Below are 12,110 nucleotides of genomic sequence, written 5' to 3'. Positions count from 1 at the left end.
GTATCAATATTTTGGGATCGATCCACCCACCCACTCCTAGTTCAAATGATACTGTTTAACTTTGACATATGTATCTAGTAGGTGACAGTATAGGTAAGCGAATTCCCCAAAAGGGACATCTGCAGCTGGATCGTTTCTAGAGGCTTTCTTGGTTGTAACAACTAGAAACAGCAAAAGAAAGCATTAACAAAAATGACCTACCGTTCATCAACAACCCTCAGCATCAACAACTCCCAGGCCCAAGACACTCAATGGTTGTAATATGACCTAAAGCATTTCTAGAACAACATTAATAAGAGGTAGTCATAGAACATAACATGCACTATTTAATAATTTTTTAAGCCTTGATTTCATCAAGGTTTTTCACAAGCATAGCACAAACATGGTATATCTCAGGTTGATTACAAACTAACGTTTATCAAGTACGCTCAGTAAGAGACTTAAAAGTAGAAACCATACATAGTAAAGAAAGAGTTTGGAGTATTGATCTGTAATTCTGTAGGCACTTTCCATTCAAATATCAAAGCAGAAAAAAAAACAGCACACTGTGGAAAAAAATAAATCACAATTGCTTTGTACATCAAAGACCAATGACTGTACTTTCAGGACAGTCATACTTCTAGTTTATAGCATTCACAGGCAAACAGGTGGAAAGAGAATGGCTGGGAATGCAGTGGTACAGTGTTTTATGGGATAAAACAGGGTTGCGATGGAAGTGTGTGACTGAGGTGGCTTTGTGAGGTTTGTATCAAAACAGTGAGGGTCCTTTGGAATAGCCTCTGGATGATGAGCCAGCCTGGCTGTCCTCGAAGTAGCTTTGCTCGATGCGGCGGCAGAAAGCCAACAGGTTGCTGTAGCTCTTGACCTTCTCACTCAGCTCATCGCTGGTGAGCCGTGTGGTCAGTATGGTGAAGAGGTGGCCGAACACCAGTGCATCCAGCTCAGTGGGTCTAAGAACAAAGAGAGACTTTTATAATGCAGAGCATGGGCTCTAAGTGATTATAGGCACAAACTTACTACATCTCTGGCTTTTTCACCCACATATACCATTGGGAAACAGAGGGGGATAGACAGTATACTACAACAAATAACAACCAAGACAGGGCTTGAACTCCTGTTGGCATAACGGAGTTCCAATAACTGAGGCTTGTATGGTTAAAATAGTAGTCACTTAAAGCAACAGAATTTTGGGTTTGTTTCTCATGGCTACCCATTAAAATAATTTCAATCATTCTGATCTTTAATATATTTCATTCACCGAGAACTGATGTGTGATTTAAGTGTTCCCTTAAGTATTTTGAGCAGTGTATTTTGTCCATCCCAATAAAGATGCAGTACATAGAAATACAAAAAAAATTTAACCTACTGCTTATTGAAGAAGTATGGCTGTGTGCCCAGCCTCTGGGAAAGAGCTTGACAGCATTGGCTAACATCTTCATAAACCTGGAGAGGTGTAGAAACATTTATTATAACAACACTATGGAAATAACAGCCATTAGAGAAAATCCGACTGAATTTGAATTAAGGACAATTGAGCAATATTACATGTTCAGACCTCATTTCATGTTTTATTAACATATGATAAGGTAAATGTAGAATAGAAATGAATGAATAATAATGAATAATATACTGTCTCAGTGAATAAGTTTGGACACACTCATTCAAGGGTATTTCCTTATAATATTTATACATTATTATACAGTGAAGACTATATAATAAGTCTTCACTATTATTATATGTTGTAGAATTATAGTGAAGATAAAACTATGAAATAGCACTATGAAATGTTTATATTTTAGATACTTCCCATTGCCTTGCTCTGCACTCTTTGAATTCTCCCAACCAGTTTCATGATTGGAATGCTTTTATATATCCAAATGTGGCAAAATCATTATAGTTGAGGGATAAGATCAGGGATCTAATCTCAGATCAACAGACTGTCTAATAGAGATTATATCCAACATCTGTCTAAAGACTGCGGGTGTGAAGAATAAGCAGTAGTTGTTCCAGTGGGTTCCAGTGTCCACTGTTTTCATCACTGCTTATTTGAACAAATCACTCCTTTGTCTAGTATCATCCACCTCCCCCTTAGCACCTAATCCAGTATCTGATTAATAAATCAGATGACAATTTTGTTCTAGGTTTCTGAGATTAAAGGGTACTGACCTGCTCAAGATTCTTCCCTGCCCAGCCAACGGCAGTCATTTTCCGTCGAACCTCCCACTGTTTCTGATAGGCCAAGATGTGGTTGAGGGGCCAGGAATATGGACTGCTGTATCGGGGCCTGGAGATCTATATGCAAAGAGGTGAGCTTAAAGGAAAAGCTTCCACATTTTAATTGCTGTTATACCAAGATAGTCACTCTGTGCATCACTTTAGATGGAAAGGATTTAATCCGTCAGAGTAGTACAAGACCAATAAATCTGTTGACAAAAACCAAACTGAATTTCACATACTGATGTATGCATGTGGGCATGTTCAAATGATCTTTTGGGGACTAAAAGATCGTGTTTAGTGCAAGAGAAGACATAGATTCACTGTTAAAAAACAATAACACTAAAACAGATTTCCAGCCCTACTTTTTTTTTTTTTATTCTGATGTCATTGTGGGATTGTTGACGTGCTGTACCCTGCCTGCTGTTACCTACCTGGCTACCTGCCAAACTTTTTCGAATTTACTCGATATAAACTAATTGGTCAAAATTCTATTTTAGAGTTTTACCAACGCAATATTTATCTGTTGACCTCTTACCCAACTTTTCTACACCGGGACTCTTTTTGGACATAATTAACAGAACTACTCACCCCTGAACACCCGAGGCTAAGTATCATTACAATGCCTTTTCACTGTAATTGTTGTAGCAACAACACGGAGGAGAATGTTCGTCTTAAGTTAAAGATAGCAGAGTTAGAGGCTCGGCTTCTGACGCAAATGCCAGGCAAGGATTATGCTAGTGTAGAAATAGAAAAATCTGCGTCAGTGTCACCAGGTAGAAACGATAGTTTTGTTAGCCCCCCGGCACAGCTCCTGCAGCCGGGCAATAACTTTCTCTTGGTCACTGGGAAGAAATGCCGTCGACCAGTTAAACCTGAATCGTTGCTAAAACCAACTGAGACTTTGAACAGGTTTTCCCCACTGGAGTCGGAGTCAAGGCCCGAGCCGTCTTCGGAGGGGAATGGTCGGCAGGCATGTTCTACCGGTGGACTTGAAAAACTGAAAACTTTAGTCATTGGCGATTCCATCACACGCAGTATTAGACTAAAGAATCAGCCGGCGATCGTACATTGTTTACCGGGGGGCAGAGCCACCGACGTAGCCGCAAATCTGGGGTTGGTGCTAGCGAAGTCCAAAACTGGCAAGTATAGAGAGTACAGAGATATTGTTATCCACGTTGGCACCAACGATGTTAGGATGAAACAGTCAGAGGTTACGAAGCAGAACATAGCATCAGCGTGTAAATTAGCTAGAAAGATGTGTCGGCATCGAGTAATTGTCTCTGGCCCCCTCCCAGCTAGGGGTGGTGACGAGCTCTACAGCAGACTTGCGCAACTCAATCGCTGGCTGAAAACGGAGTTCTGCCCGTCGCAGGAGGTAGAGTTTGTAGATAACTGGCCTTCTTTTTGGGACTCTCCCAGAAATAGGGCCAGGCCTGATCTGCTGAGGAGCGACGGACTCCATCCTAGCTGGAGTGGTGCTCTTCTTTTGTCTAGGAACATTGACAGGAGTCTCACTCCTATAGCTTTAACATGAGATAGGGTGCAGGTCAGGCTGCAGGCTGTTAGCCAGCCTGCTAGCATAGTGGAGTCTGTCAATAGCATAGCCAGAGTAGTTAGTACAGCTTTACCTATTGCCACTGTGACTCGTTCCAGGCTGAGAAAAGTTAAAAAAGGTAGTGCTAACAAAAACAACCTTATTAAGATAAAGCCTTCCTCCACCTCGGTCAAAAATAAAAATAATTGTATCACTTTGCATCTCAAAATGGGACTCCTAAATATTAGATCTCTTGCTCCAAAGGCAGTTGCGGTAAATGAATCATAAACTCTGATCATAAACTAGATGCTATTGGTTTATGTGAAACGTGGCTAAAGCCTAATGAATTCACTGCCTTAAATGAGGCCTCTCCTCCTGGCTATACTAGTGATCATATCCCTCGTGCATCCCGAAAAGGAGGGGGTGTCGCTAATATTTATGACAGTAAATATAAACTTACTCTCAAACATATCACAGAGTTTCATTCTTTCGAAGTTTTACTCATGAAAGTTAACCAGGCCGATAAATCATTTTACATAGCTACTATTTATAGGCCCCCCGGGCCATACACATTGTTCCTCAATGAGTTTCCAGAATTCTTGTCTAACCTTGTAGTCATGGCAGATAGTATTCTAATTTTTGGCGATTTCAATATCCATATGGAAAACCCCTATGATCCTCTTCAAAAAGCCTTTCAAGCCATAATCGACTCAATGGGTTTCATCCAACATGTCTCAGGTCCAACACATTGCCACAATCATACCTTAGATTTAGTCCTGTCACGAGAAATAGATATTGTAGATATAATAATTTACCCCCAAAATCCTGGATTATCGGATCACTGTCTTATTACATTTACCGTTAAAACAAGAAATTCACTTGCCCCCCAAACAATGAGTTTCAAAAGCCGTACTATAAATTCTCGGATTACAAATAAATTCCTTGATATTCTTACTAGTTCGCTCATAAATGACAGAGTAAATAAATCTGTAAACGATCAAATCGAGGATCTAAACTCAATACTGCGAAATACATTAGACATAGTTGCACCACTAAAAACTAAAGAAATACGCAACAAGAAACTTGCTCCTTGGTACACCGACAATACTAGAGCACTTAAGCAAGCCTCCAGAAAATTGGAGCGAAAGTGGCGCTCCACCAAGTTGGAAGTATTTAGACTAGCCTGGATAGACAGTACAGTACAATACTGAAAATCACTCACGTCTGCTCGATCAGCTTATTTCTCCAACCTGATTGAGGCGAACAAAAACAATCCAAAATTTCTCTTTGATACAGTTGCAAAGTTAACAAAAAAGCAAAGCTTAGCAAGTGAAGTGGGTCTTCACTTTAGTTGTAATGAATACATGAACTACTTTGATGAAAAGATCGTCACCATTACAAAACAAATAACTGAATCCCTAAATAGTTATTTCCGGAGCCTCCCTGATCAGGTGTCAATGGGGACACTTGAGTTTTTTGATACCGTATCGCTCGACACATTTACAAAATTTGTAATGAGTTCTAAACCCACAAACTCTCAGCTAGACCCGATTCCTACAAAATTACTTAAGGAGTTATTTCCTGTGCTAGGTCAGCCAATGCTGAACATAATAAATTGCTCCCTTTCCTCCGGATGCGTACCAAACTCACTAAAAATTGCGGAAATTAAGCCTCTTCTAAAAAAATCTAATCTAGATCCCGACATATTAAACAATTATAGGCCAATATCGAACCTCCCGTTCCTCTCAAAAATCTTAGAAAAATGTGTTTCCCAACAACTGAATGCCTTCCTAAAGACAAAAAACATTTATGAAATATTCCAGTCTGGTTTTAGATCCCATCATAGTACTGAGACTGCACTCGTGAAGGTAACAAATGACCTTCTAATGGCCTCAGACAAAGGTTCCGCATCCGTCCTGTTGCTTCTTGATCTTAGTGCTGCTTTTGACACTATTGATCACTCCCTTCTCTTAGAGAGACTGGAAACCAATATTGGGATACATGGACATGTTCTAGCCTGGTTTAAATCTTATTTATCTGAAAGATATCAGTTCGTTAGTGTGGATGGCATATCCTCTGACAAGTCAAAGGTATGCTTTGGAGTTCCTCAAGGCTCGGTTCTGGGCCCATTACTTTTCTCACTATACATGCTCCCTCTGGGCGATGTAATCCGAAATCACAATATTAACTTTCACTGTTATGCTGATGACACACAGTTATATATTTCAATGAAGCATGGAGAAGCCCCTAAATTAGCTATTTTGGAAGCATGCGTTTCAGATATTAGGAAGTGGATGACAGAGAATTTCTTGCTCTTAAACTCAAATAAAACAGAAATGCTCCTTTTAGGACCCAAAAAACAAAGAGCGTTGTTAGCAGATCTCACTGTGAACCTCGACGGCTGCTTGGTCGTATCCCAAAAAACTGTAAAAAACCTTGGCGTTACCCTTGACCCTGACCTCTCCTTTGAAGAACATATAAAATATGTCTCAAGAGTTGCTTATTTTCATCTTCGAAACATCGCAAAAATTAGAAACTTCCTATCAAAAACTGATGCAGAAAAATTAATCCATGCTTTCGTTACTTCTAGATTAGATTACTGCAATGCTCTTCTCTCTGGTTATCCAGTCAAATTAATAAATAAACTTCAATTAGTGCTGCACACAGCTGCTAGAATCCTAACTAGAACAAAAAAATTTGAACACATTACTCCTGTCCTGGCATCCTTACATTGGCTGCCTGTTAGGGTTAGGGCTGATTTTAAGGTTTTACTCTTAACCTATAAATCAATACATGGACTTGCTCCTACTTACCTTGCTGAAATGATCCAGCCATACATACCTACACGTAACCTTAGATCGCAAGACGCAGGCCTTTTAATTGTACCTAGAATTTCTAAACAAACAATTGGCGGCAGGGCCTTTTCTCATAGAGCTCCACTCCTGTGGAATGATCTGCCAATTAAGGTTAGAAATGCAAACTCAGTGCAAACTTTCAAGTGTCTACTAAAAACTCATCTCTACAGCACGGTTTATAATTAGGTGTAGCCTGGCCCGGGGGCGTGAAGGTGACCAATAGGCTTGATACTGTCCACCCTTGCTGTCTTGCCAGGTGGGCTCTCGTCGCCACTGGGATGCCCTCCCTCCAATGCCCTTCGGGGGAAGAGTCACTGGCTTGTTGTTGACTCTCTATTGCGCACTTGTGCAGTTGGGCTGTACGCTGCTAGCAATACTCGGCCCTCATTCAGGGGGGTTGCGGTTGGTGGGTGTCCCTTTGGTTGATGCCTGGCAATGTGGTTGGATTGATTTCCTGCCTGTTGGGCCCTGTCCGGGGCCTCCCCCGGGTAGGGCCACAGTGTCACCGGACCCCCCCGTCTCAGTTTCCAAGGTGTTACGCTGCTATATTATTGTGCTGGGGGACATGAGGGATGTACTATTAACTTTTCTCAGTTTCCTCCAATTTTAAATTTTAGAAGGAGATGAGGTCCTGGTCCACACCTGCGGATTACCTGGTTTGGGGGGACCGTTGCTGTTCCTGTCCTTGTCCACCTGGTCATACTTCTGACCTAGTCTAAAATCAAATATACTCTGGATTTAGCCAAGAGAAATGTATTTATTATTCCAATTGGACTCTTAATATCTCACCCGGCACAGCCAGAAGAGGACTGGTCACCCCTCTGAGCCTGGGTCCTCTCTAGGTTTCTTCCTAAAATTCGACCTTCTTAGGGAGTTTTTCCTAGCCACTGAAATTCAACACTACTGTTGTTTGCTCCTTGGGGTTTAAGGCCGGGTGTCTCTGTAAAGCACTTTGTGACAACTGCTGTTGTAAAAAGCGCTTTATAAATAAATTTTGATTGATTGATTGATTGAATCATTGAAATAGACTGCAGTTATGTTTTTTCTCTATGAGTATTTGTAATGTCTGCAGATAAAAATCATAAAAAAAGAAACCTAAGCTAAGATCTGAATTTGGGAAATTGTGGCCACATTTAGAGAAGTTTATATACCCAGTTATGGTGACAGAATACATAGTGGATACATTACTTGCTCTTGTAAAATAAGCCAGGGAAGAATTGCAAGGGAAATAATGTTTAATGAAAAGCAAAAAAAATTGCTCTCAGACCTGAATAGTTTGTTTTCAGCTGTCACTTACTGTTAGTAATTATTCTGGTTAAATGTCAGCACCAGAGACAATTAAAACACTACTTATAATACATAATAGCAAATAACATTTTAGTACAATTGAAATTTACTCCATATCTATTTCAAATAGACATCTGAAATACTTTAGGAGTATATCTGAGTGTACCCATGCCTCTTATGAGGACCACAATGGAAACTAGACCTGTTCTTTCTGTTTATATCCTCCATAGCAGGGGTGGGCAAGTTTGGCATCGGGCCAATTCTTTATGTTCTGTCCCACTACTAGAGGGTGGCTTAGATCATAGTCAAAGGATAATTGAAGAAATTAATTGATAAAAAAAGTGCAACTAGAATTGACAGTTACAGTGTCTTTTGCAACTGCTTAGTCAGCTGTGGTTAAATCCTGTTGGACAGTCAGAAACAAAAACAAAAAAACAGTTGTGTGACGGTGTCCAGGTTTTGTGCTGGATAAATTCAGTACTACTGACACGTAGGCCTAACCGGCCAAGAGCCTTCATTCACCAACTTGCAACACAGACTGCCTTTCTAATAGGCGTATTAATAAAAATAACTCAAGAAGTAAAAGAGGACTTGAAAAAGACCATTAATGGCCTGTTTGAGTCATGCTTTTAACAACCAGTTTTATTTCCTCTTTCCATACTGTGAATAATAAGTGTGTATTATTTTAATTTGCTTCTTTGTTACACATCACAGCCTAACTTATTGTAATAATTATTTGACAGCCTTATTACGTTGTGTGCAGAGCTAAACATTTAAGCTAGCATTATACATAAAATGGCACTATCAAAGAGTCTAAAAAGTGGAAAGTTGACAGCAAAAATAGGGCATTCAAAGATGAATGGAAAGACAACTATGCCTTCACCCTATCTAGTTTCATGAATGCAAAGCCAGTGTGTCTTATTTGCACTGAAGTTGTCGATGTTTGTAAAGAGTATTTTAGGTGTGTCAAGCAAGCCACAATTTAAAGCATTGTTGCAAAAAACTCTTGCATTTTTATTTGGTAGGCAAAATCACTAAAGAGGAAGTGTTTATGTGAATAAATGTTGCTTTCATGACTGAAGTCCATCTCAGCACAAGTCGCTGTCAAAATAATCATGCTGCGGGCCAGATATTATTGCTGGCGGGCCAGTTTTGTCCCGCGGGCCATCTTTTGCCGAACCCTGCTCTATAGTTTGAGGTATGCCTATATGTTGCCTGCTTTATTATTTGTGAGGTATTTTCAATTCCTATCGCCACACATTACCTTTTGTCTGGGGACAGAAAACAGCTTGCTCTAGCACAAGCTGCCATTTCCTAACCCAGGATTTAAAAAAAAGTAACATCTAGGTCCTTCCTAGAAAAAAGTTGGTTTGAAATAAAAAATGGCGGATTCAATTTAGACAAATAATTAAACCTCTGAATTGAATCAGGTTGGCCAGTTTAGGGCTAAAACGAAAATATGAAGATATTTAGAAAAGGAGAGGTAAAAAGTTAATAATAAACATGGTTAAGGGGTGAAAAACTTTCCAAATAATAAAAGTTGTTTGAGTACAACAGTATTATAACCTAGGTCAAGTACAGTTACGTCCGGAAATATTTGTACACCGACAATTTTCATAATTCTGGCTCTGTACGCAAGCACAATCGAATTGAAATGAAACAACCAAGATGAAATTGAAGTGCAGACTATCAGCTTTAATTCAAGGGGTTAAACAACTGCAACCATTTTCATACACAGTCCCCTTTATTTCAGGGGCTCAAATGTAATTGGAAAAATAAACAAATTAAATGTTCACTTTAAATACTTTGTTGAGAATCCTCTGCAGGCAATGACTGCTTAAAGTCTGGAATTGCATGGACATCACCAAACATTGGGATTCCTCCTTTGTGATGCTTTTACTGCAGCTGTCTTCAGTTGTTGTTTGTTTGTGGGACTTTCTGCCTTAAGTTTTGTCTTCAGCAATTGAAATGCATGCTCGATCGGGTTGAGATCAGGTGACTGACTTGGCCATTGCAGAATATTCCACTTCTTTGCCTTAAAAAACCCCATGGTTGCTTTCGCAGTATGTTTTGGGTCATTGTTTATCTGTAAATTGAAGCACCGTCCAATCAACTTCGCTGAATTTGGCTGAATTTGAGCACACAATATATCCCTATACACAGAATTAATCCGGCTGCTTCTGTCTTCTGTTACATCATCAATAAACACTAGTGACCCAGTGCCATTGGAAGCCATGCATGCACATGCCATCCCTCTGCCTCCACTGTGTGTGGTATGCTTCGAAACATGAGCTGTTCAAAGCCTTCTCCATAGTTTTCTTCCCCTTAGTTTCATCGGTCCAAAGAATGCGGTTCCAGAATTGGGCTGGCTCTTTAGATGTATTTTTTTTTGGCAAAGTCTAATCTGTCCTTTCTATTCTTGAGGCTTATGAATGGTTTGCACCTTGTGGGGAACCCACTGTATTTGCTTTTATGGTAGACTTCGATAATTATATGACTGGAGAGTGTTCTTCACTCGGCGGGATGTTGTGAAGGGGTTTTTCTTAACCATGGAAATCCACCACTGTTGTCACCCGTGGACATCCAGGCCTTTTTGTTGTGCAGAGCTCACCAGTGCGTTCTTTTTTTCTCACAATATACCACACTGTTGATTTGGTTACTCCTAATCTTCCTGCCATCTATGATTGGTTTTTTTTGCAGCCTAAGGATGGCCTATTTCACTTGCATTGAGAGCTCCTTTGGCCGCATGTTGTGGGTTCACAGCACCAGCTTCCAAATGTGAATGACACACCTTGAATCAACTCCAGACCATTGACCTGCTTAATTGAAGAAGAAATAAAAGGAATAGCCCACACCTGTCCATGAAACAGCTTTTGAATCAATGGTCCAGTTACTTTCTGTCCTTTGAAAAAGAGGGGGCTACATATTAAAGAGTTGTAATTCCTTAACCCTTCCTCCCATTTGGATGTGAATACCCACAAATTACAGCTGAGAGACACTTTAAGCCCATATTCATTATTTAACTGTAACTTATATTTTTGTTGTGTCAGTGTTCAATTATTTCCGTAACTAACTGTATGTACTGAAATAATGCACTTTTTCATATAGCAGTATGGTAATAAATAAAGTTTGGTTTTAAGTATATTACTCTTATTAAGAGAGAAAAAATAAATGGTGAGATAAAATCAAATTAATGACACCCTTTGTAAGGATCAATGTATCTTAACAGTAATGTCAAAAATAGCGAGTACTGAGACAAAGTCTTGAATCAAATCTTTGTGATGGACAGTATTCAGCAATTAACAAGTGATGACAAGCTACCCCAAATAGTAGGATTTCAGGGTTAATATGTACATAAAAAAAATGGTTGTGAAGACAGCTGAATGTTAACTGCAGAGAGAAGGTTTCTAAAACACTAAACAAGTTTGTTCTAAACCACCAATTTGATGTGGTATGTGATCCAATTAATAACATTTTATACAAATTTTGTGTGCTTAAGATCCTGGAAAGTATATTCAACACACCGGTTAACACTGATGGCAGTTGTAAAAGTGATATGGTGGAGAGACGTTGATGAAGGAGGTGCCAGCAGTGTGTGTGCTCATGCTAAATGTAAGCTCAAGGTACCAGAAAAAGTGTAATCAAAATTAATTTCCAGGCAGATGTCTTACCTCCGCAGCAGTGTTATCATCACACCACTGGATATATAACTGCAAAGGGGAGAGAGAAAAACCATGAATCAGAATTGCCATCATTTGCTAAGTACCTTTGAACAAAATGTACTTGTTGTAAAGCTGTTAATATTGTAGACAATATATAGTGACAGAATACACTAAATCGACTGAAGTTGACTTTTATACATGAACACTGTATATGAAATGAAGGAATATGAGCAGAATTTTTGGCGCACCCCAGAGGTTTTAAATCCTCTCCGAATGTGTTTAATAGCAATTTAGCAAACTGTTGAACAAGCAGAACATAAACCGAAGGCTAATGAGATCCACTGACCTAATTTTCCCATGTTATTTCGTTTTTTCCTATTAATACTTTCTCCTTAAAAACATACTACCACAATTGTAGTCACGTGACTCCTCCCCATCCAGTCAGCTGCAAGCAACATAGAGGAGAACTCAAAAGTCAAGTCAACTGAGTAACTTGTACCAAAGAAAAATGTAGTGGCCATCGTTTGGACACATTTTGGCTTCAGTAAAGACCAC

The 12,110-nt window shown here is 39.6% G+C and overlaps 1 protein-coding gene across 7 annotated transcripts in view; it reads right to left on the bottom strand.

Annotated features, from left to right (window-relative positions):
* Positions 1 to 306: 306 nt before the first annotated feature.
* The window catches only part of mtx2 (metaxin 2), a 45,308-nt gene continuing 33,504 nt past the window's right edge, over positions 307 to 12,110 (bottom strand). For 6 of the 7 annotated variants that reach the window (XM_020044488.3, XM_020044489.3, XM_013132898.4 and 3 more), the window contains 4 exons: positions 11,565 to 11,603; positions 2,167 to 2,292; positions 1,367 to 1,443; positions 307 to 950 (listed from right to left, as the gene is read on the bottom strand). In XM_020044488.3, the coding sequence (XP_019900047.2) occupies positions 749 to 950; positions 1,367 to 1,443; positions 2,167 to 2,292; positions 11,565 to 11,603 (444 nt within the window). In that variant the 3' untranslated portion in view covers positions 307 to 748. 7 annotated transcript variants of the gene reach the window in all.

This window comes from Esox lucius, chromosome 22, assembly GCF_011004845.1.
Source record: "Esox lucius isolate fEsoLuc1 chromosome 22, fEsoLuc1.pri, whole genome shotgun sequence".
In the NCBI taxonomy this organism is placed as follows: domain Eukaryota; kingdom Metazoa; phylum Chordata; class Actinopteri; order Esociformes; family Esocidae; genus Esox; species Esox lucius.
Note: the sequence above shows the minus strand (reverse complement) of the source record. Positions and strands in the feature narration are given on the sequence as shown.